General features: G+C 42.9%; 2 protein-coding genes across 2 annotated transcripts in view; both read left to right on the top strand.

The window, feature by feature from the left end:
• LOC127630389 (uncharacterized) overlaps positions 1-26,790 on the top strand; it is a 320,692-nt gene that overhangs the window by 160,914 nt on the left and 132,988 nt on the right. The window lies entirely within an intron of this gene.
• The window catches only part of prdm6 (PR domain containing 6), a 50,128-nt gene that overhangs the window by 19,864 nt on the left and 3,474 nt on the right, over positions 1-26,790 (top strand). Inside the window, exons 4-6 of the mRNA XM_052107826.1 lie at positions 5,568-5,692; positions 11,905-12,247; positions 25,081-25,257. Of these exons, the coding sequence (XP_051963786.1) occupies positions 5,568-5,692; positions 11,905-12,247; positions 25,081-25,257 (645 nt within the window). The remainder of the gene's footprint in view (positions 1-5,567; positions 5,693-11,904; positions 12,248-25,080; positions 25,258-26,790) is intronic.

Below are 26,790 nucleotides of genomic sequence, written 5' to 3'. Positions count from 1 at the left end.
TGAGAATGGGACACATGAGGTGAGAATGGGACACATGAGGTGACAATGGGACACATGAGGTGACAATGGGACACATGAGGTGAGAATGGGACACATGAGGTGACAATGGGACACATGAGGTGACAATGGGACACATGAGGTGAGAATGGGACACATGAGGTGACAATGGGACACATGAGGTGACAATGGGACACATGAGGTGAGAATGGGACACATGAGGTGACAATGGGACACATGAGGTGAGAATGGGACACATGAGGTGAGAATGGGACACATGAGGTGACAATGGGACACATGAGGTGAGAATGGGACACATGAGGTGACAATGGGACACATGAGGTGACAATGGGACACATGAGGTGAGAATGGGACACATGAGGTGACAATGGGGTACGTGAGGTGACAATGGGACACATGAGGTGAGAATGGGACACATGAGGTGAGAATGGGACACATGAGGTGACAATGGGACACATGAGGTGAGAATGGGACACATGAGGTGACAATGGGACACATGAGGTGACAATGGGACACATGAGGTGAGAATGGGACACATGAGGTGACAATGGGGTACGTGAGGTGACAATGGGACACATGAGGTGACAATGGGACACGTGAGGTGACAATGGGGTACGTGAGGTGACAATGGGACACCTGAGGTGACAATGGGGGTAGGTGAGGTGACAATGGGGGTATGTGAGGTGACAATGGGGGTATGTGAGGTGACAATGGGGTACGTGAGGTGACAATGGGGTACGTGAGGTGACAATGGGACACATGAGGTGACAATGGGGGTACGTGAGGTGACAATGGGGGTATGTGAGGTGACAATGGGGTACGTGAGGTGACAATGGGGGTACGTGAGGTGACAATGGGGGTATGTGAGGTGACAATGGGGTACGTGAGGTGACAATGGGGTACGTGAGGTGACAATGGGACACATGAGGTGACAATGGGGGTATGTGAGGTGACAATGGGGTACGTGAGGTGACAATGGGGGTATGTGAGGTGAGAATGGGGTACGTGAGGTGACAATGGGGGTATGTGAGGTGACAATGGGGGTATGTGAGGTGACAATGGGGGTACGTGAGGTGACAATGGGGCACGTGAGGTGACAATGGGGGTACGTGAGGTGACAATGGGGTATGTGAGGTGACAATGGGGTACGTGAGGTGACAATGGGGTACGTGAGGTGACAATGGGGGTATGTGAGGTGACAATGGGGGTATGTGAGGTGACAATGGGGTACGTGAGGTGACAATGGGACACATGAGGTGACAATGGGGGTATGTGAGGTGACAATGGGGGTATGTGAGGTGACAATGGGGGTATGTGAGGTGACAATGGGGTACGTGAGGTGACAATGGGGGTATGTGAGGTGACAATGGGGTACGTGAGGTGACAATGGGGTATGTGAGGTGACAATGGGGGTATGTGAGGTGACAATGGGGAGGTGACATGATGGAGGTGACAATGGGGGTATGTGAGGTGACAATGGGGTATGTGAGGTGACAATGGGGGTATGTGAGGTGACAATGGGACACGTGAGGTGACAATGGGGGTATGTGAGGTGACAATGGGACATGTGAGGTGACAATGGGGGTATGTGAGGTGACAATGGGGGTATGTGAGGTGACAATGGGGGTATGTGAGGTGACAATGGGGGTATGTGAGGTGACAATGGGGGTACGAGAGGTGTGTGGATGCCGCAGAGAATAGCGTGAAGCCTCCACATGCACTACATCTCCACAGTAACACGCTCAACAAGTCACGTGATAAGATGCCCGGATTGACGGTCTCAGACGCGGAGGCAACTGAGATTCGTCCTCCACCACTCGGATTGAGGCGAGTCACTACGCCACCACAAGGACTTAGAGCGCATTGGGAATTGGGCGTTACAGTTTGGGGAGAAGAAAATAAATATAAAGCACAAATGTGTGTTCCAGTGAGACACTTCCAATGGAAGTCATTGGGGGCGATCTTTGGAGGTTTAAACACAGAAATGTCACACTTATAATTTTATAAAAACACTTACATTAATTCTCCTGTTAAAACTTGTGTATTATTTCAGCTGTAAAGTTCTTTAAATCGTTGTGTTAACTGGTGCATTGTGTCGTCATGGCAACAGTAGTATAATCGTCTATATCTTCACACAGATGTGGTTAATAAGTGATTTAATGACAGTAAAATCATGTTAACACACATATTGTTTATGTCTTGTGTCTATACTTGTGAAACAGTATTTTAATGTTGACAGATTAAACCCCATTGACTTGCATTGGAAGTGTCTCACTGGAACACACATTTAAAGAAAAGGAGGGACGAGTCGAAATACATGTTGTGGTATTCAACATTATGATACAAACACTGTCGACTGAGATGAACTTGTATTGAGTAATTTAAAGGACACTTTCAACAAACTGTGACTAAAACAAAAATCGGTGAGAAGATGGACACTGGATCTGAGGTGTGAGTGTGTGTCTACAGTTGATGCTTTACAGAAGGACAAATCTACTGTGCTTTCGATTGTGAGCTTCTTGATTTGAAGGAGGGTGTAGATGTTCCCCTATGAGCACACGATCAGGACGAGACAGTGTTGTAGGCTGACATGTTTCATCCGACCGCTGGATCCACTTTCACATGTTTTGATTTGCAATATCTGATTGGAATTGTCTTCAAAGCCGCTCGTGATGGATGAAGCTCGAGCCGCTGTTGTTTCATGCTGACAATAATGTTCATTGGCATGTGCGCTGGGACGCCCCGCCGCTCTCTTTATGAGTCATCCAACCACAATACTAAATACATGTCATCACGGGGAATGTTATCCAAGACGGAGGGGAAACTGGCCTTTGATGTGCACGTTTTGGAAGTGACGGCAGGCGTGTAAGAGACGGTGTTGGTTTACACTCCGAAAGTGTGCGAGACCACCCATCGCTCGGAAAACAGGCCTCTCTCAGCGCCACGCCGACTCATTGAGTCCCACTACATTTATTTGTGTGTTCCAGTGTGTTTATATGGAGTGAAGCCGAACCGAGGGGATCCAGAACATGCTACAGCCGTGTGTTTCTCTCCCGTGGGTTACGAGATGTTCTTTATTTATGGGCTCGACGCTCGTTTTATTTTGATGTCGTGTGGAAAGAATGAATCAGATTCACTTCAGCAAAGACCAAAGAGCTGATTGTGAAATATTTGTAGCTTTGTCTCCTCCGGTCACGGCTGCTGTGATGAAACAGTGTTTATGTCTGTCAGTTAAACACATTAAGGTTAAAGTTTGGGCCCAATTAAATCAGGGTTTGAGGTGAAGCGTGGAGTTCCAATAGAGTCAGGGATTCGTGTTCGTTCAGTTCTCCGCTCAAGCCGGATCAAATTGTGACAAACCTTTTACTCTCAGCAAAATTAAACTGAGAATTCTTTAATTAAATGAAATAAAAACTAGATATTCAAGTTTTATTAAGTGTGTTAAAAATGTTATAAATCTTAAAATATGCATAATGGCTCTCTAAAGGGAGCCCAAACAATCTGGGGCCACTATGTTTGAGATGTTGCTCGCGATGACATCACAGTGACGTCATATTGTTTACAAAAGGTGGTAGAAGTACGCCAGAAACCTATTTTTGACAACGTTTACTTCGTACCAGATCTGAGATTTCTGTACCTGCTTGTGTTATTGGAATAATAATTAAAGAACGGGAAGATTTCTGCTTCTACGACAAAATTGTTATTTTTTATCTAATAAAGTTGTTGAAGTCTCTATTAAATTATACATAATATACCCGTGCTAAATATAATAATAGTATTTCCCCACGTGCTCCTTCTATCATGTTTGAAGAAACATTTATTCATAAACTTATTGCAAAGTATTTTGGGTGGACTTCTCAATTTTGTTAAAAAGTATTTATCTTCAAACTTTTGTATCAGCAAAAATTATTTAGTTTTTTTGGTGAATCTCTGAATTTAGACCCTTTAATAATTAATTATGAATTACTATTTAACTTTTTGAGTAAAAGTGGGGTGAGAACTGGGTATGTGAGGTGACAACGGGGGTACGTGAGGTGACAACGGGGGTATGTGAGGTGACAACGGGGGTATGTGAGGTGAGAACGGGGGTATGTGAGGTGAGAACGGGGGTACGTGAGGTGACAACGGGGGTATGTGAGGTGACAGCGGGGGTATGTGAGGTGAGAACGGGGGTATGTGAGGTGAGAACGGGGTACGTGGAGGTGACAACGGGTACGTGAGGTGAGAACGGGGTACGTGAGGTGACAACGGGGTACGTGGAGGTGACAACGGGGGTATGTGAGGTGACAACGGGGGTATGTGAGGTGAGAACGGGGGTACGTGAGGTGACAACGGGGTACGTGAGGTGAGAACGGGGTACGTGAGGTGACAACGGGGTACGTGAGGTGACAACGGGGTACGTGAGGTGACAACGGGGTACGTGAGGTGAGAACGGGGTACGTGAGGTGACAACGGGGCAGTGCGTGAGGTGACAACGGGTAGCGTGAGGTGACAACGGGATATGTGAGGTGACAACGGGAGTAGCGTGAGGTGACAACGGGGGTACGTGAGGTGACAACGGGGTACTTGAGGTGACAACGGGATATGTGAGGTGACAACGGGGTACGTGAGGTGACAACGGGGTACGTGAGGTGAGAACGGGGTATGTGAGGTGACAACGGGATATGTGAGGTGACAACGGGGGTACGTGAGGTGACAACGGGGGTACGTGAGGTGAGAACGGGGGTATGTGAGGTGAGAACGGGGGTACGTGAGGTGACAACGGGGGTACGTGAGGTGACAACGGGGTACGTGAGGTGACAACGGGGTACGTGGAGGTGAGAACGGGGTACGTGAGGTGACAACGGGGAGTGCGTGAGGTGACAACGGGTACGTGAGGTGACAACGGGATATGTGAGGTGACAACGGGGGTACGTGAGGTGACAACGGGGTACGTGAGGTGACAACGGGGTATGTGAGGTGACAACGGGGGTATGTGAGGTGACAACGGGGGTACGTGAGGTGACAACGGGGGTACGTGAGGTGACAACGGGGGTATGTGAGGTGACAACGGGGGTACGTGAGGTGACAACGGGGACACATGAGGTGACAACGGGGGTACGTGAGGTGACAACGGGGACACATGAGGTGACAACGGGGGTACGTGAGGTGACAACGGGGGTATGTGAGGTGACAACGGGGACACATGAGGTGACAACGGGGGTACGTGAGGTGACAACGGGGGTACGTGAGGTGACAACGGGGGTATGTGAGGTGACAACGGGGGTACGTGAGGTGACAACGGGGGTACGTGAGGTGAGAACGGGGTACGTGAGGTGAGAACAGGGTACGTTATGCATATTTAAGATATGAGCTATCATACACAGTGACCCCATTTTTATTTACATTTTTTGGTGCCAACCTGCAGATGTCATTCTATTCATGAAACACGAGATGCTTTTTCTTCTCGTTTGTTTTTCTGAAGGGAATAAAAGAGTTATTTTTCTGTCATTGTATCCATGTCACATGTCACAGTTTTAATGTTCTCCGTGTGTGTGCTTGTATTTCAGATCATGTATATTCTACCGGGCGTGTTCTGATATTCCTCGCGGATCTGAACTGCTGGTTTGGTATAACGACAGTTACACGTCTTTCTTCGGGATCCCGCTGCAGTGCGTCGCACAAGACGAAAACTGTAAGAGTCTCTTTCTATCTGTTTACATTTACATATTTAAGATGCATTGATGCTTTCAGTACACACACGTGACCACTAACATGCAGTAAAGTCTGTGAAACAGGTCAAAGGTTGAATCAGTGATGCATGTGTGTGTTTATGATATTTCACACATGCATCACAGCTGTTTGTCATAATGTTTGGTCAGCGCTAGTTTTCCGTTTCCAGGACTGTACATATTTGAATATCGAAACTTCATGATCGTTCTTCACTGGCTTTGTGTCAGTTTTCACCCACATCACAGATTTGGATGTTTGGCAGCGGCGCTGGTGTGTATTAGGTCAACCGTATTTTACTTTCCCAGGAATTCATGAAACAATCTGCAGTGCATCTGTATCATTTATTTTCCCAATATAAACCCGCACATGCACCACACTGTTCCGTCTTATTTCTGTCCAGTAGAAATCCTGGAGTTGAGACGGCGTCTGACAGATCCGTGTTTACACGAGACCGCTTTTATGACTTCAGTCTGGTTGTGTTGTGTTTAGAGAAGTCTCTCTCACTCCAAACTAAAGTGTGTCGTGTGATTTGATGGATGTGCTGCGAGGAGAACGGTGCAACTGCTCGAGGAACACTGGAGTAAAACTGTCCCAAACTAAAAGCTCTTGTTAAAATGCATTTCATTCATGACATTTATTTGGAGTGTTTAGTGCATCAAACTCTTCTAAACGTGGGGGAAACTTTCACAGTGAAATCGTGATGTTTGTTGTTTGTCCTGTTTGAGTGTGTTTATGTTGCGCACAGTTAATAAAGCAGTTGCATTCTATTATGGTGAAGCAGTGAATATGAAAAACTGCTGTTGTAGAAAAGAAAGACATTTCTGAAAAACACAACTGCCGACCAGGGACGGACCCGACCGGGCCAATGGGGCCAGTGCCTAGGGGCCCTTGACTGCCCATGGGTGCCCTGGGTTTTAAGGCTGGGTGATATAGTTTGGTGACCCCCCGAAAACCCTTTTGGGCATAAACCTTGATGTTTTGTGCCAAGTTCAGATTTTTGCTGATCCACCAGTTGCACCAGCACTAAACCAGCCTGGACCAGCCCTAAACCAGCCTGGACCAGTAATAAACCAGCACTAAACCAGCCTGGACCAGCAATAAACCAGCCTGGACCAGCAATAAACCAGCCTGTACCAGCAATAAACCAGCCTGGACCAGCACTAAACCAGCCTGGACCAGCATGGAAATTCAGGGAAGGCATCAGGGACAGATTATGACTTGCAAAGGCCCTGGGACCAATTATCTCAAAGGGCCCCCATAATTGGCCCCAGGGCCTTTGCCAGTCATAATCTAAATTTCCATGCTGGTTCAGGCTGGTTTAGTGCTGGTCCAGGCTGGTTTATTGCTGGTCCAGGCTGGTTTAGTGCTGGTGGATCAGCAAAATGCTGAACTTGGCAAAAAACATCAAGGCTTATTCACAGACTAAAGACGTTTTGCTGGTTACATTTGTTACTGTAAGAAGTTTGGGGGGGGTACCAGCTCTCCAACATCCACAGAACCACACATGCTGTTGACCAGCTGGTTATGTGAGCAGGTTAGTTGTCACACTAACATCAAAAAGGTAAACAGTGACTTTCTTCCCGTCTCCTGAAATCTCCTCTCCGTGCATCGCTCCACACGTGGGCTGAAATCTTCATAGTGTAACATTCAGTTGAATCTGTCTTCAATGTCCTGATGCTCAGCAACGATCAAACATGTGACGCACACTTCATGTTTTATTGCATTCAACGCGGCCGCTTTATTAAATCAGAAAGGTCTGTCGGTCTCCCACATGTCTCGTCTTACAGGCGGGTAACGTGATGTTTATGTGCACAGCGTGTTGCGTGATGAAGAATGTGGTCTGAGGTTTGACTGTATAGAAGAGTTTCTCTGCCGTACTGAATGCACAGTTTCATATTAACTCTAGTACAAGTGAGTTCATCTTCAGAGTAACAATAGAAATATTAGGGATCGGGTAACCTTAACCTAACCTGTGCACGAGGCAAAGTCACGTCGTTTAAATCCGCTTGCATTAGCATAATCACGAAAGTAAACTCGTCTTATTTGCATGTAGCGCGGGAATTAAAGATTGGATTTATATCCGTCTGGGAGAGACACGTTGAACATAGAACGTGTTTATTTAATGGGATAGCAATCTGATCAGTAACAACACATGAGCAAATGTAACATTGCAACATTGTAACATTGTTTATTGTTAATAGAATAGTTCCCCAATACTCTCCCTCATGATACCCCAGATGTGTGACTTTCTTTCTTCAGCAGAACACTAATGAAGAACAATAGTACAATATCTCAGCTCAGTCGGTCCTTAAAATGCAAGTGAATGGAGATTTCTCTTTTAAGCTCCAAAAATCACAGACAGTCAGTATAAACATATTAGCAGTATTTTAAACAATAGAATTGTAAGCTTCCTTAACGAACACAATGTCCTGAGCAAGAGTCAGATTGGCTTCGTTCCAAATCACAGAACTACTGACCACATTTACACCCTACACACCCTAATCCATAAACACGTAAAACAGACCAAAAACGGAAAAATATTTGCATGCTTTGTCGATTTCAAAAAAGCATTTGATTCTATTTGGCACAACGGATTATATTACAAACTTTTACAAAGTGGTGTAGGGGGTAAAGTCTATGACATTATAAAATCAATATATTCGAACAACAACTGTGCAATACGAATTGGCAACAAACATACAGAATTCTTCACCCAGAAGAGAGGAGTGCGGCAGGGCTGTAGTCTGAGTCCAACGCTGTTCAACATCTACATTAATGAACTAGCGGTGCAGTTGGAGCAGTCTACAGGCCCTGGACTCACTCTGCAGGACAGGAGCATCAAGCTCCTGCTGTACGCAGACGACCTGGTGCTGCTGTCACCCACTGCACAGGGACTACAGCAGCACCTGGACCTGCTGCAGAACTACTGCCAGAACTGGGCCCTGGCAGTCAACCTCACAAAGACCAACATTATGGTCTTTCAGAAAAAGCCCAGATGTCAGGAACACAGACACCAGTTCTCTCTAGGCAGCACCGGCCTAGAGCACACTATGCAGTACACTTACCTCGGCCTGGTCATCACTGCATCGGGGAGTTTCAGTGTGGCAGTGAATGCTCTAAGAGATAAAGCTCGAACAGCTCTATATGCAATTAAGAAGAAATTCCAAAACACTGAATTACCAATTCCAATCTGGTGTAAGATCTTTGATAGTGTAATTCAGCCCATAGTGCTGTATGGAAGTGAGGTTTGGGGTCCACTCAGTGATCAGAGCTACACTAGATGGGACAGACATCCAACAGAAGCCCTACACACAGAGTTCTGCAGAATGATTCTAAAACTACAAAGGAAAACACCCAATAATGCATGTAGGGCAGAATTAGGCCGATTCCCATTGATTGTTAATATGCAAAAAAGATCCCTCAAATTCTGGATGCATCTAAAATCAAGTCCCACAGAAACGCTACATTTTAAAGCACTACAAACCCAAGAACTGAACCCCGAAAAGAGTCTCCTCAGTCAGCTGGTCCTGAGACTCACTAACCCCACTAACTCTAACCAGTCTCAGACCAGCACTGCTTCTCACACACACATCAGAATAAACCAAATTATCAAACAGTCTAAAAATACATATCTGGAACATTGGGATCAGGAAACTAAAACACAAAGTAAATTACAATTCTATCGAACTTTGAAATCAAATTATGAATTGGCAGAATATCTCCAGAGTGTGAGAGACACAAAGCAGAGACGGATCCTGAGCAAGTACAGACTGAGTGAACACAGTCTCGCCATCGAGACCGGCAGACACAGAAAGAGCTGGAGAGAGCAAAGGGTGTGTGTTCAGTGTAGGACAGGAGCGATCGAGACAGAGACACACTTCCTCCTTCACTGTCACAAATACAGCTCAGTCAGAGAACTGTACTTCAACAAACTCACTGACTTAATACAGGACTTTACAGCCATGACTGAAATAGATCAGATAAAGACCTTACTAGGAGAGGGACAGACAGCAGCACTGGCTGCCAGATACGTGTGTGTGTGTGTGTGTGTGTGTGTGTGTGTGTGTGCCACAGCCTGAGAGACAGCAGGTGAATGTGTGTGTGTGTGTGTGTGTGTGTGTGTGTGTGTGTGTGCCACAGCCTGAGAGACAGCAGGTGTGTGTGTGTGTGTGTGTGTGTGTGTGTGTGTGTGTGCCACAGCCTGAGAGACAGCAGGTGAATGTATGTGTGTGTGTGTGTGTGTGTGTGTCTGACCTCAGTGTGTTTTCCTACTGTCCACCACAGTGACCCTCCGTAATGTATGTGTGTGTGTGTGTGTGTGTGTGTGTGTGTGTGTGTGTCTGACCTCAGTGTGTTTCCCTACTGTCCACCACAGTGACCCTCCGTAATGTATGTGTGTGTGTGTGTGTGTGTGTGTGTGTGTGTGTGTGTGTGTGTGTCTGACCTCAGTGTGTTTCCCTACTGTCCACCACAGTGACCCTCCGTAATGTGTGTGTGTGTGTGTATATATGTGTTAAAACACTGTGGTATCGATGTTCACAGATATTGTAATCTGTTACTCTGTTAATTTGTACAATGAATTTAATTTGTACATTTAAATTTAAGTTATATACTTTATTATTTTGATGTCTTTATAATTATTCTATGTGTTCCAAGCTTTGGCAATATTGTAATATGTACAGTCATGCCAATAAAGCATTTTGAATTTGAATTATAAACATCATCCATACGACTCCAGCGGTTAAATTAATGTCTTCTGAAGGGACACGATCACTTTTGGTGTTAAAAAGATCAATATTTTTGGGTGCACTGTCCTTTTAAGGCAAATGAGTTTGTCACACAATCTGTCCATGTTGACCAACTTCTACCAAGTGCCAAAATACTGTCGTTTGATTGGACGCTCGGCCTTTGACATCAATAACAATCAATATTGGAAGCGGTTTTAAGTGCATTTATTTAGTTATCCACAGTTATATAATTAGTACCATTATTATTTTGCTTTAGCGTTGTTTTCAGTCTGTAGTCCCGATTCATTTGGGTACACTGTATTTCAGATATAATGTGCAATTTGATGATTCTCACAAGAACAAATGACAAAAACAACAGAATGAAGATGCAAATGAAGGAAAGTGTTCTCAAAAACTGAAACAAGTCATGAAATGCAACAAACGACTGAATAATACAATAATATATATTAAAGCTACTGAAGAGCAATGAGGGGGTCTCTTCATTTTCTTGTTATTGTTGTTTTATTTTATAATACATATTACAATATTATTATATTATATTATTACATTACATAATATTTCGAATCAAATCTATTAATTATTCTGCACATAAATTAATAATAACAACGTTATAATAAATAAATATAAGTGCATATACCTCACTCAATTTGAATCATATGTGCATAGAAATGTAAACAAAGGAAAGAGAGAACAAAATAAATCAATAAAAATAAAGGACATAGTTAAACAATTCCATTTGACTGCTCACTTTTTTTTTCCTTATTATTTACATTTATGCATTTGGCAGACGCTTTTATCCAAAGGGACTTACAGTGCACTTATTACAGGGACAATCCCCCCGGAGCAACCTGGAGTTAAGTGTCTTACTCAAGCACACAATGGTGGTGGCTGTGGGGATCGAACCAGCAACCTTCTGATTACCAGTTATGTGCTTTAGCCCACTACACCATCACCATCCAAAGTGACTTACAGAGCACTTATTACAGGGACAATCCCCCCGGAGCAACCTGGAGTTAAGTGTCTTACTCAAGGACACAATGGTGGTGACTGTGGGGATCAAACCAGCAACCTTCTGATTACCAGTTATGTGCTTTGGCCCACTACACCACCACCACTATTTAATTGCATAGACTAAATTAAACGGTTCCCATCTTTCTTCAAAAAGCTCTTTTTTACCATTCATATTTTAGCATCTACATAAAATAAACTTTGAGCACTAATTTTATGCAATCTTTTAAAACAGGGATTCTTGTCTTCATGTAACGTGCTGTAGAGATTTCACTGTGGTGTTTGTGTCTATAATGATCGTTAATTCAATCGGTTTCACTGATACTTCGGTGACAATTCTATTCTCATCGGTGATTGGCATGTTGTGTTAGTCTGCATGATGAGTTCATATTCTCTCTGACTTGTGTTTGTGTAACAGTGAACGTGCCGTCTACTGTAATGGAGGCGATGAGCTGTCAGGAAACTCTTCACCCCTTCAGTAAGAGTCCCAAATCCTCCTCGCTGGTTCTGCCACGTTCAATGGTGTTCCCTCAGTCGTCCTGCTCACGGAGCTTCTCCCTCCTGGACAAGAGCATCCACAACGAGTCCGGCTTAAACCAGATGAGCTCCAAAAACCAGCGCGTGCTGGCGAGCCCCACGTCCACCAGTCAGCTGAGTTCAGAGTTCAGCGACTGGCATCTGTGGAAATGCGGCCAGTGCTTCAAAACCTTCACGCAACGCATTCTACTGCAGATGCACGTGTGCACGCAGAACCCTGACAGGTGAGATACGGCGACAACACCTCTAGCCATGAAACAGATCAAACAAATCCTGCACAATGACTGACCTCACAAATCTATATGACATAGAAGCATTTCCAGATCTTTACTTTGTTAGAGACATGTTTAACACGCCTGAAATTTAATCAAACTGTTTCTTTAAATGCCAGAAATGCTCTTTGCTGTCTATTGAAGTCCATACGGCACAGAAGTGTCACAGATAAACCAATGTGGCTGCAGTTATGATATCATTTTCATGAAGCGTGCATGATTGGAACTGCCCGTTGACATGGCATGTCGGTTTCTGCGCAGCTCTGTGTTGTTGTAACTTTGTGACCGGTGATGATGGGGGGTTCTTTCTAGAACATTGAAGTTGATGTTGATCTAGCAATCTCATATAATATTCAGTGTGGTTTAAGTGAAGCAGTGACCAACTTGCATCTTCACTCAAGAACTAAGTCATGCGATTGAATTAATGCTTCTGGTGAAAAACATGAGCTTTGACAGTCCAGCTTCATCTCTAGAATGAACTGAACTCCAAACATCATTCTTTGTTGACCAAACCTGGTCTCATAGGATCACGTTACTATACCTACGTTTCCAGAAAAATATTTTTCACGTGGCTCATTGTACATATCGCAGCAGTTTCATGGTGAAATTAACACTAGAGGTGCTTCAACAGCAATCACTTTATTATAAAGTATATAATATAATAAAAGTCTTAGTTATCATTGTAATAATTATAATAATAATAATTGTATTAATAACCCCAGTGAGCAGCTGAAGGCGACTGTGGCGAGGAACAAAAAACTCCATAAGATGTTGATTAATGGAGAAAAATAATCTTGGGAGAAACCGGACTCACTGTGGGGGCCAGTTCCCCTCTGGCTAACCCCACCCTAACCCTAAACCAGACTCACTGTGGGGGCCAGTTCCCCTCTGACTAACCCCACCCTAACCCTAAACCAGACTCACTGTGGGGGCCAGTTCCCCTCTGGCTAACCCCACCCTAACCCTAAACCGGACTCACTGCGGGGGCCCGTTCCCCTCTGGCTAACCCCACCCTAACCCTAAACCGGACTCACTGCGGGGGCCCGTTCCCCTCTGGCTAACCCCACCCTAACCCTAAACCGGACTCACTGCGGGGGCCCGTTCCCCTCTGGCTAACCCCACCCTAACCCTAAACCGGACTCACTGCGGGGACCCGTTCCCCTCTGGCTAACCCCACCCTAACCCTAAACCGGACTCACTGCGGGGGCCCGTTCCCCTCTGGCTAACCCCACCCTAACCCTAAACCGGACACACTGCGGGGGCCCGTTCCCCTCTGGCTAACCCCACCCTAACCCTAAACCGGACTCACTGCGGGGGCCCGTTCCCCTCTGGCTAACCCCACCCTAACCCTAAACCGGACTCACTGCGGGGGCCCGTTCCCCTCTGGCTAACCCCACCCTAACCCTAAACCGGACTCACTGCGGGGGCCCGTTCCCCTCTGGCTAACCCCACCCTAACCCTAAACCAGACTCACTGCGGGGGCCCGTTCCCCTCTGGCTAACCCCACCCTAACCCTAAACCGGACTCACTGCGGGGGCATTACAGGGACAATCCCCCCGGAGCAACCTGGAGTTAAGTGTCTTACTCAAGGACACAATGGTGGTGACTGTGGGTATCAAACCAGCAACCTTCTGATTAACAGTTATGTGCTTTAGACCACTCTCATGTGTCTTACAGTTGGAGTTAGCATCAGTTGATCCTCTGTGAAGTCCACAGGATGAAATGATGCCATCTCCAACCGTTAATTTCGGTGAGGTTCGGTATAGTCAATCCTGAGTCCAAGGTTCAGGCAGTGGCATATGAAGAATCCCATGTCTTATTGTTGGAGTTGGCATCAGTTCATCCTCTGAAGTCTTTCGTAATAGACTGAAGTGATGTTTGGCACCAGAGACTCGTAGCAGTGGAGTCCGACACCAAGCAGGAATGGAGCTGAATCCAGCCTGTTCTGGTAACATTGGGATATGAATCCCGAGGTTGTGACATGGAAACAAACAGAATAATATTACCATAGATTACATAAAATTGTATACATAGTTATAGATCATGATAGATGTTTCTGGTTCCGGCAGATCTAACTAAAGCAGCCTAATTGTGAGTTGATGGATAAATTGTGTATTTCTGGATAAATAGAGTCTTTAGTCTAAACTTAAACTGAGGGAGTGTGTCTGAGTCCTGAACAGTGTTAGGGAGACTATTCCATAGATTAGGAGCCAAATAGGAAAATGATCTTCCTCCTCTTGTGGATTTTGATATAGCTGTGAGGTTTTTGGTCCAATAATTAGTACCTCTGTTTTGTCGGAATTGAGTAGAAGGAAATGTCTGGCCATCCAATCTTTGATTTCATTGATACACATACACTCAAGGAGAATTGTGAAATTTTGTTGGGCTTTGAAGAAATATAAAGTTGGGTATTGTCGGCATAACAGTGGAAACGCATTCCACATTCCCTGATAATATCTCCCAGGGGAAGCATTTATAAGGAGAAACACAGAGGCCCTAAAACTGATCCCTGTGGCACTCCATACTTTACTTTTGTTTGATTTGACAATTCCTCATTTACACAGACAAAGTGGAAGCATTCTGCTAAATATGACCTAAACCATGCTAATGCAAGTCCACAAATGCCAACATAATTCTCCAGCCTATTCAAGAGAATGTCGTGATCTATCGTGTTGAATGCAGCACTAAGATCTAAAAGCACTAGAAGAGAAATTCAGCCGCGATCAGATGATAAGAGCAAGTCATTTGTAACTCTGATAAGTGCAGTCTCTGTACTGTGATGGTCTAAATCCTGACTGAAATTCTTCATATATTCAATTTCTTGACATGAACATAGTTGGGAGGATACTACCTTTTCTAGTATTTTTGACATAAATTGTAGATTTGAAATTGGTCTATAATTAGTCAATTCTCCAGGATCAAGCTGTGGCTTCTAAAGTTTCTTGTGACATGCCCTAAGGATATCGAGGACTTAATAATATTAAGAAGAGGTTCTGAGATTACAGGGAACCTCTTTTAAGAGCTTAGTTGGTATTGGATCTATCATACATGTTGTTGCTTTTGATGTTTCAATAGATTTTGCTAGCTCTACATGACCTATCACAGCGAAGGATTGAATCTGCTCATGAGGAAAATAATGAGACTATTTTCTGAGGTGCTGTGACAGATGATTGCATAATTCCAATTTAATTTCTGATTATTTAAATTGTATCAGTAAAGTAATTCATGAAGTCATTACTCTTGTGCTGAGACAGAATATCTGGTTCTGTTGAGGCTTTATTCCTAACCAGTTTAGCCACAGTACTGAATAAACACCTAGAATTATTGTGGTTATATTCTATGAGTTTACTAAAATATGCTGACCTGGCAGCTTTGAGTGCCTGTCTGTATCTACCGACACTATCTGTCCATGCACCGCAAAATACCTGTAATTTTGTATTCTTCCACTTGTGCTCCATTTTCCGATAAAGTGTGATCATTGTACCATGGTGCAGGGCTTATTTCTTTAATCAAAGGGAGGCGACACTATCAAGAGTGCTAGAGAAGACTGTATTGCTAACACTTCCTGTTCTGGTTGCTGCTGGCACTTGCACAAGTCTGTGTTTGTAGCTGGCTAGCCTGCTTAGCATTGCTTATTCTTGCATATTCATGTTCATCTTTTATCCTTTGGCATTTTACCATGCGCTTTGTTTTTTTCCGCATTTCTACAGTTTCAATTGTGTGTATTTTACAGTGTTCACCCGTTTCTTCTTTTCTTTTTCCCGCTTGTCTACATTTCGCATCTCGACTGTGTGCATTCATTTTCTTCACTGTATTTTACATGGATTATTGCATCAATCTCAAACATCTGCTGATTAGGAACCTCATCGATCTCAAACCTTTGACGCTCAAGAACTTCCACAACAACAAACAATTGCGGTAAGTAATGGCATCCACTCAGGTTATTTCTTCATGCATTGCATGCCACATGTTTACTATAGCGACTTCCGTCAGCAGTGAGAGATAAATGTAAGGAATTAGTCAGGCTGACAGAGAAGGTTTATGAGTTAGAGGAATGCATCCGAACGCTAGTGGAGGTCAGTGAGAAAGAGAATCCAGTAGATGCTGTTTTGGATGCGGGTAGAACAGCGAGCAACACACACACATTGGTTCCTACTGAAGAGCCCACACAGCAGGGCATTTGGGTGATGTCTCGATGGCATACTCACTCAGCAAAGCAACACCACTCTCTCATTCCTGTTAGGGTTTCCAATCGATTCTCCCCACTCAGTAATGCACCCACTGAGAATCATGTCGAAAGAGCCCTTGTTATTAGTGATTCTTTTACAAGGAAAGTGGAAATAGAGATTCCAGCCATCATTGTTAAATGCATTTCAGGGGCTCGAGCGTCTGACATCAGATCAAATTCACAAGTGCTGGCTAATGCTAAATGTAGATTTTCTAAAATGGTTCTTCATGTCGGAACTAATGATGTCTGGCTTCACCATTCGGAGATCACTAGAGATAATGTTAAAGAGGTGTGTGAACTTGCAAAAATGATGTCAGACACTGTAATATGCTCTGGTCCCCTCTATGCTCATTGTGGTGATGAGGATTATAGTAGATTAGTGTCACTGAATGGCTGGATGTCTGAGTGGTTGTCAAGAGTTTTTGGGGTAGACCTAACCTGCTAAAGAGAGACGGACCTCATCCCTACAGGGAAGGTGCCACTCTCCTCTCTAGTATTTTGGCTCATAGTCTTTATAATGATAGTATTTGACTAACTGGGGCCCAGGTCAGGAAGTAAACATATTGGCTAATCCGAGCATCTGCTAGCTGCCTTCAGACATCACACAGGTCACATAAAATACAACACATAGAGACTGTATCACTTTGATATCTCATAGAGACTGTGTCTGTTCCCCAAACTACCAAACACAAAACTCTCACTAAATCATTTTGATTAAGTTCAAACTTTTTTTTTTTAGATAAACATCATATAAAAGGTAGGACAACTAAACATTAGATCTCTTTCTACCAAAGCACTAATTGTAAATTAATATATTAATCCAGTATAAGCCAGATTTCAGTTTAAATGAATCTACTCCCCCTGGTTATTGTTATAAACATGAGCCTCGTCTGAAGAGTAGAAGAGAAGGTGTTGCTACATTTTACAGTGAAGTTTTTGGTGTTACTCAGGTGGACAGGATATAAATGTAAGTCTTTTTAACTAATAATGCATCATCATTTGCCCTTGTTACTATATATATAGATCACCTGGGCCATATTCTGATTTCATTGGTGAATTAGCAAATATTCTATCAGATCTAGTAGATACTGTAGATATCGCTTTAATTGTTGGTGACTTCAACATTCACATAGATAATGAAAATGATACATTGGGATTAGCATTTACCGATATTGTCAACTCTCTAGGAGTCAGACAAAATGTAACATAAAATGTCGCCATAATTATACGCTATGGAGTGGTGGCGGCGTAGTGGGCTAAAGCACATAACTGTTAATCAGAAAGTTGCTGGTTTGATCCCCACAGTCACCACCATTTTGTCCTTGAGTAAGACACTTAACTCCAGGTTGCTCCGGGGGGATTGTCCTTGTAATAACTGCACTGTAAGTCACGTTGGATAGAAGTGTCTGCCAAAGGCATAAATGTAAATACGCTAGATTTAATTCTGTCATTTTTAGAATTGATGTTGATAATATAGAAATTATACAGCACAGCGATAACATCTCGGATCATGTCCTCGTCTCTTGTATGCTACAATCAGCTAATGTTAATCAATCTACACCACACTTTCATTCAGGTAGAGCTATTCTTTCGACCACTAATAATATTCCAGAATTGTCTCACATACTCAGTAAGCCACAAAGTCTAGAAGAACTTGATGTAATCAAAAAATAAATACAGTCTTCTCCAGCACTCTTGATAGTGTCGCCTCCCTTCGATTAAAAAATAAGCCCTGCACCATGGTACAATGATCACACTCATGCTCTCAAGAGAGCAGCTCAGAAAATAGAGTGCAAAATTAGAGGTATAGCTACAGACTAAATCTGATATATTAGCAAACTCATACAAAATAACCACAATAATTCTAGGTGTTTAATCAGTACTGTGGCTAAATTGGTTAGGAATAAAGCCTCGACTGAACCAGATATTCCATCAGAGCACAAGAGTAATGACTTCATGAATTTACTTACTGATAAAATTGAAATTATAAAAAAAATTAAATTGGAATTATGCAATCAACAGTCACAACACCTCCGAAAACAGTGTCTCATTATTTTCCTCACGAGCAACTTCAATCCTTCACTGTCATAGATCATGAAGAGTTCTCGAGACATCAAAAGCCACAACATGTATGTTGGATCCAATAACAACTAAACTCTTCGATCACGACATTCTCTTGAATAGGCTGGAGAATTATGTTGCCATTTGTGGACTTGCATTAGCATGTTTAGGTCTATTTAGCCAGGTATACACATCATTTAGCCATCAACTCACAATTAGATTGCTTTAGTTGGGTCTGCCTGAACCAGAAACATCTATCATGATCTATAAATATGAAATACATTGAATGGCATTTATACTCATATTATTCTATTTGTTTCCCTGTCTCAACCTTGGGATTCATAGCCCGATGTTACCAGAGCAGGCCAGATCCAGCTCCATCCCTGCTTGGTGTCGGACTCCACTGCAATGTGTCGCTGAGTGATGACGACAAACTACAGCAGGTGCCAAACATCACTTCAGTCTATTATGATGGACTTTAGGGGATGAACTGATGCCAACTCCATCTGTAAGACATCAGATACTTCATATGCTACTGTCTGAACCTTGGACTTAGGATGGACCCAATCGAACCTCACTGAAATGACCTGCCGGTTGAACCGTGATGCTCCTCACTGATCTCTGCCTGCATCACCTCGATCTAATGATGGACTACACTCTTATAATGGAATATACAGACTATCAATTAAACCCTTCCTCAGCCAATTAACAAGGACAATTGCATCTATGTGAACTTCTGCAGTTAATCCAGGATGGACTTCAAAGACATTAATCATTAATCTTACCGTTCAAACACAATCGATGTTTAAACACTGACCCTTAACCCTTACTTAGTTTAATCATTTTAAACCATGACTTTGACTAACATCATGAATATAATGTAAATATTACTTTTAGTTAGAGGGGAACTGGCCCCCACAGCGAGTCTGGTTTTTTGTATGCACTCGTTCAGCGCTCAAGCACTCTGCTGATGATGAAATGTATGTCCGTTGCTCTGTACACACATGCCTGCCGTTCTTGCAAAATTGAAGTATACTTCGGGCTACAGGTGACTAAAACTGGAGGGCAGAATAAATGCTGCTCAATTCCGTATGTGGCATTTAAGTAGGAATTTCCCATGTGGATCTGGAGTTTTGTCTCACTAACCAGCATGCTTTTAGGGCCTAAACGTGGAGTGCAACATCTCTAAACCTAACTAAATACAGCAGAGGCGGTATTGGAGATTTTCTGCTTAGCTCTATTTTCTCTGGTGCATATAAACCTATAAATCAGCCACTGAAGTCTCACAGAAATCCACACGGCAAAGGTGATGTAGAGGAAAACACATGCCACTTATTCAATAAACTAATATTCATAGAGAAGAAAAATGTTTGTGGGATTCCCGAGCAGATGAAGTCAATGTGAGGCTTTGTCAATATTCAACTTTATGACCGTGAGGTGCAGATCAAATTCAGCTGAACAAGGGAATCTGAGATCGCCGGCTGTTTGACTCACTGAATCGGTTTCAAATGAGCTCACGTATTCTTTACGGCCTTTGGCTTAGACCAACGTATTGATGTTTAGTTTATAACTGCATTTTAGAGCGGATAAATGATCTGATCATCGCTGATGTGTTTTGCTGACGTCTCGTCTGGACTCGAGCTGTTTTTCTGCTTTTTGTTTGAGCACATCAATCATTATGATGTCATAATTCTGCTGGGCTTCGTAAACGAGTCGAGCCCCCAAACAAGCAATTTATTACAATATTGAGCAGTGAATAACAAAATAATGCCTCTAACAAGCTCAAATAAATATTCTCTTTACATAAAATATGAGATATAGATATCTGCTGTGCTTGTAGTGTTGGGAAACATTATTATTACTCTTATTATTATTTGATCAGATTAAATGTAGAAGTCTTGGTGTTTAATATAGTTCTGTTGCAGAAGGTTTCGGTTGCTGGAGGTGCCGCTGGACTTTACTGGAGGTCCAGAGAGTTTATTTATGTTCTTGTAGTGGTTCACTGCAGTAATAAACAATAACTGGACATTAATCACCAGTGCTGCTGTAGTTAATACTCCACAATACTCCATCATGTCAACATATTCACTGCATCTCCAGCCCTATGATTGTGTGATTACAGTGAATACTGGCGTTAAAGGCTCTTGTTGTGCCAAGAACAATTGTATTTATTTATTTGTAATTATGCATTTTATTTCTCCCATAACAGACGTGCATTTTTGGGGTTTTTCCATGTCAAACTTGCACGGCTGAAATGTTTTATTTTATTTTATATTTTACATTTACATTTATATTTATGCATTTGGCAGACGCTTTTATCCAAAGTGACTTACAGAGCACTTATTACAGGGACAATCCCCCCGGAACAACCTGGAGTTAAGTGTCTTACTCAAGGACACAATGGTGGTGACTGTGGGGATCAAACCAGCAACCTCCTGATTACCAGTTATGTGCTTTAGCCCACAGTGCACTTATTACAGGGACAATCCCCCCGGAGTAACCTGGAGTTAAGTGTCTTACTCAAGGACACAATGGTGGTGACTGTGGGGATCAAACCAGTGACCTCCTGAGTACCAGTTATGTACTTTAGCCCACAGTGCACTTATTACAGGGACAATCCCCCCGGAGTAACCTGGAGTTAAGTGTCTTACTCAAGGACACAATGGTGGTGACTGTGGGGATCAAACCAGCAACCTTCTGATTACAGTTATGTGCTTTAGTCCACTACACCACCACCACTCCAGTCTTTTACGAAGATAAACATAAATGATGATCAAAGAAAAATTAACCCTAAACCTATTTACAGTGCAATTATTTTATCCATCCATCTTCAACCGCTTGTCCGAAGTCAGGTCGCGGGGGCGGCAGCTCCAGCAGGGGGCGCCAAACTTCCCTATCCCGAGCCACATTAACCAGCTCTGACTGGGGGACCCCGAGGCGTTCCCAGGCCAGTGTGGAGATGTAATCTCTCCACCTAATCCTGGGTCTTCCCCGAGGCCTCCTCCCAGCTGGACGTGCCTGAAACACCTCCCTAGGGAGGCACCCAGGGGGCATCCTTACCAGATGCCCAAACCACCTCAACTGACTCCTTTCGACGCTAAAGGATCAGCGGCTCTACTCCGAGCTCCTCACGGATGACTGAGCTCCTCACCCTATCTCTAAGGGAGAAGCCCGCCACCCTTCTGAGGAAGCCCATTTCGGCCACTTGTACTCGTGACCTAGTTCTTTCGGTCATGACCCAGCCTTCATGACCATAGGTGAGGGTAGGAACGAAAATTGACCGGTAGATCGAGAGCTTTGCCTTCCGGCTCAGCTCTCTTTTCGTGACGACGGTGCGATAGAGCGAGTGCAATACCGCCCCGCTGTCCCGATTCTCTGGCCAACCTCCCGCTCCATTGTCCCCTCACTCGTGAACAAGACCCCGAGATACTTGAACTCCTTCACTTGGGGCAATACCTCCTTCCCTACCTGGAGTACGCACTCCATCGGTTTCCTGCTGAGAACCATGGCCTCAGATTTAGAGGTGATAATCCTCATCCCAGCCGCTTCACACTCAACTGCCAAGCGTTCAAGTGAGAGCCGAAGGTCGTTATTCTTATGGGGAGTCCAAATATTGGAGAAAAGAGTTTTTGGGTTGTTTTTCTAAACTTGGAGTGCCTGTAACTCCAGAAGTATTAAAGATATCATAATATCCTTTTAGATAATGGTTCAGAACAAACATTCCTTTTTGCATATTCATTTTAAGGCCTAAAATGTTACTCAATACAAAAAAAATTCAGTTTTACCCATTATTTTCAATGGTGGAAAATCAAATGTGGGGTCACATGGTATGAAGCGAGGCGTAGTGTGAAAGATTCGATCGTCTGTGTTCCACGACTGCTAACGGGTCCTTGAATAACGTATAACGTGCGAGTAAGGTCAGCCGGTGGAGTTTCTGGTGCCCTACACAGACCGTGTAATATGCATATAGGGAGCAGCGGTACAGAGTCAGTGCAATGCCTATAACTAATGTTTGGATATCTGAAATGAACATCTGCAAAGCTCTGGAATAAACACCAAAGATGCTGAAATTCTGGAAGCGTACAGACTAAAATCAAAACCTCATTTTTAAAGTCTTCATAGGACAGTTGTCTGATTTGCAAGAAATTTGGTACATATAATCTGGAGATGCATGAACGAAAAATAAATACATAATTATTCTGCTGACCAGGGCAGGATTAAAGTCTACACCGGCCCCTAGGCTAGGAGCTTCCAGAGGCCCCTCCTCCAGGAGCTTCCAGAGGCCCCTCCTCCCACCTCGTCCTCATTCACACAACTGCACCAATGCATGTGCACATACCCACCACCTATTGGGCACTAGCATGAATAATGTGCAGCTGTTCACAATGTGCATTTTATATAAAATATCACAAGTAACCTACAGCAGACACCACTAAAGTGTAGGACTGTGCAATATGGACAAAAAGTTGGTGAATTTACCAACATTGCAATTAAACTTAAGAGTTCAAAAGTGCATTTAAAGAGGGAAATACAATTTATTTGCAAAAATTCCCAATTTATGTGCACTGTGTTCTGATTGGTGAGATATTTTCAATGTGCAAAAGATGTGAACCAATCAGAATCGTGAATTAAACTTTACAGAATTTCAAGTAAAATATATTTAATAAAATTGCACATGCTGTAATCACAATTTTACTGCTAATAATTGTGTGGTCCTACCAAAGGGCTCTGATGCATAATATCAATAAGAATAAATTCATATTGGGCTTGTCAATGTTTTAGTTTACTACATGCACAAAGAGTCAATTAGAAACTACAAAGAATATCCCAAAGCGCAGTCAAGGAAAATACTTGAAGTTAGAGCTGTTAAGGGACGATTCAGACTGAAATATATGGAACAAAAATATTATTTTAGTCATAGTTTTGTTCGATTAATGATCAAAGTCTTTCAAATTGATTAAAAACACTAATTGTATTTTTAATATTTGTTTTTTTTAAATAGAATGTATCTTGTCCATTGCATTCATTTCTGCATGGAATCATTTTCTTTATTGTCAATGATTAATGGTTGTTTGTCATTTTCATGCACTCTTTTACTAAAGAATACATTTATTTTGAATTTGCGGTTTGTGATGAGTGCGAGAGTTTCGTCGCGAGTGAGTTTAAAGGATGTGTATTATCCCAAGTCAAACAGTCTTAATGTAACTGTGTTTTTCCTCATTTACACCAAATCCTGCGAAACAGAAGCATTTCAGGAGCACTGAAAACGAACAGTGAAGGATCAAACAGAACGCATCACAAATATTACGTCAAAACTGATTGATTGTCCTGCTGATATCAGAAACATTGTGCAAACGGCACATAAATAAAATGATTTGCTTTTAATAATGAAATATCACGCATTCCCGCGGGCGCTGCTGCCTCGTAGCAGTCGAGGATGACACGTCAAAACTGCGTCGCGGTTCGGCAAATTTTGAATGAATTAAAAAAATACTAATATTTGCCACGATCATCTCTTTCAAGTCAATTTTATTTGTATAGCGCCTTTCACAACACATCGTTTCAAAGCAGCTTTACAGAATATCAGCATTAACAGACGATAAGAACTGTAATGTCTATAACGTCGATTAATCATCATTGTGTAATTTAGATAAAATACGATTTTTAATAGTGTTTAAAAATAATTAAATGATAATTGTATTAATAACCCCAGTGAGCAAGCTGTAGGCGACTGAATGATTCTGACCAGTAAATTTGTAACGCCCAATTCCCAATGCGCTCCAAGTCCTCGTGGTGGCGTAGTGACTCAATCCAGGTGACGGAGGATGAATCTCAGTTGCCTCCGCGTCTGAGACATCAATCCGCCCATCTTATCACATGACTTGAGCGCGTTACCGTGGAGACGTAGCGCGTGTGGAGGCTTCCCGCTATTCTCCGCGGCACAACTCACCACACGCCCCACCGAGAGCGAGAACCAGATTATAGTGACCACGAGGAGGTTACCCCATGTGACTCTACCCTCCCTAGCAACCGGGCAAATTTGGTTGCTAAGGAGACCTGACTGGAGTCAATCAGCACGCCCTGGATTCAAACTCACGACTCCAGATGTGATAGTCAGCATCAATACTCGCTGAGATACACAGAATGTCAATTTTCTGCTGGACTGTTTTTTCTCTTTCACGCAAATGAGTAATGAGATTATTAATAGCCTTGAAATGTCAATTCATCTAATTATGCCTCTAAGTGCTTTCCGTTATTGTTTCTGATTGTCAATACATGAGCAATTTCTTTCCAGCCCTCCGTGATTAACTGGCACTTAACTCATAATTAACCTGATCGTTAACGTGCTGCACTCACGCCCTCGAACGGGATCTGCAGCTGACCCGGTGGAAACATTGATAGATGACCCAGATGTGTTCTCGCCCTGTTGTTGATGAGGGTCACGCTAGCATGGTAACCGCATTGGGACATCCCGTGTGTTTCTCTGTGTCTGCAGACCGTATCAGTGTGGACACTGTTCTCAGTCGTTCTCTCAGCCGTCGGAGCTGCGGAATCACGTGGTGACCCACTCCAGCGACCGGCCCTTCAAGTGCGGCTACTGCGGCCGAGCCTTCGCCGGCGCCACGACCCTAAACAACCACATCCGCACGCACACGGGGGAGAAGCCTTTCAAGTAAGTAACAGTGAGTACCATCGTTTCTTAGAACAAGTTTTTGTGCGGTTCTGCATGTGTGTGTAAAACAAATCTCAGAATAATGTCGACTGACTGTTAAATGCTCCTGCAGACACACTACGGGATTAAAAGCGTTTAGGCTGTTATCCAACAATTAACAGCACATGTAGAAGTTCACTCTGGCTTTTATACAACCGTCCGAAGGCCGCTTGTCCAATCAGATTAGAGGAGCAGAAGCGAGCTGATATTCAGTGCTGGTGGCGTTCCTGATGGTCTGGGGCAATAGAGGGCGTTTTCGAGTCTCTGGGCTATTGTCTTCAGCGCTGTTGTTGGCACGTGAATGAGAAGAGTCAAAACAGTGAATGGTCAAAATGCCCGACTTGGTGAGAAATTGGAAAGTGTGATGAGAGTTGGTCCATCCAGATGCAGTAAGCACCAAATATCAAGATATATAACCCTAAAAACAAAGATCAATATATACAGATGTGCCCGAAGAATTGCCAAACTTTACGTCATGAGGCAAGACATTTCAAAACGCTTTTATTAAGACTATTTTTCTTTTCTGATAAGCACCTTTTAAAGCCTATTTACAGCCTGATATTTTCAAAACTCAATTAAAACACCCTAAAAAAACAAATCTATATTAGGTTTCAAATCTGTCAGTTCCACACAATGTGCTTTGATCTATGGAATGCCAAAAGGGACAAAAATAGTGTATTTTTTAAACACTGTTTTAAAGTGCATTTAGTGTTAAAAGCATGCAGCTTTTGATCTTTGACCTTTAGTTTAAATATAGTTCTCTCTCTCTCTCTCTCTCTCTCTCTCTCTCTCTCTCTATATATATATAAAAGTCATTTAAAATGTAAGATACTGGATATTAACATCATGTTTATAAAATGTTGTATAAAAGCAATATCTCACACACAATCGTGCTGTTATACTGAATATCAGTCATGTGATTTTCCTGCGCCCAATCACAGCTCATGTTACGATTGTGAATGTGATTTTACTGTATCTAATTTTAGTTTTCCATCACAGTCTTTACATTTAAGTTTTATAAACTATTATTGCATATAATCGCAGTGTTTCAGCAGAAACTCTGATCCGAGAACAGTTCAGAACGGTTTTCCTACAAAAGAATGTCAAGATTTTAATAACGTTCTCAAGCAACACAAACTTCACAACTATATACTGAATTATTGTCATTTCAATTCTACATCACTTCATCTTACACTATTAAACTGACATTTAATTTAGAAAAGGAGTTTTGTTTTTGTCTGTCCTGAAATTAAAAAATCTAAAAGTTGAATAATAAAGTAAACTATAAGATAGTTTCCGTGCATATGAAATGACATGCAGAGCAAACACTACTGCATTTAGTGCACTGTCCAGATTGTGTTCATTTGAGCTCCAGCAGCAGAAATGAATGTTTAATGTGAGTTTAATCAGTTTCACACTGATATTCTGCTCTTCTGTCTGTGTGTGTGAGACGTTTCACTGTAAAGTGCTGCAATCCAGTAAGAAATCAAAGAT

Source organism: Xyrauchen texanus, chromosome 37 (assembly GCF_025860055.1).
Source record: "Xyrauchen texanus isolate HMW12.3.18 chromosome 37, RBS_HiC_50CHRs, whole genome shotgun sequence".
Taxonomy (NCBI): domain Eukaryota; kingdom Metazoa; phylum Chordata; class Actinopteri; order Cypriniformes; family Catostomidae; genus Xyrauchen; species Xyrauchen texanus.
Note: the sequence above shows the minus strand (reverse complement) of the source record. Positions and strands in the feature narration are given on the sequence as shown.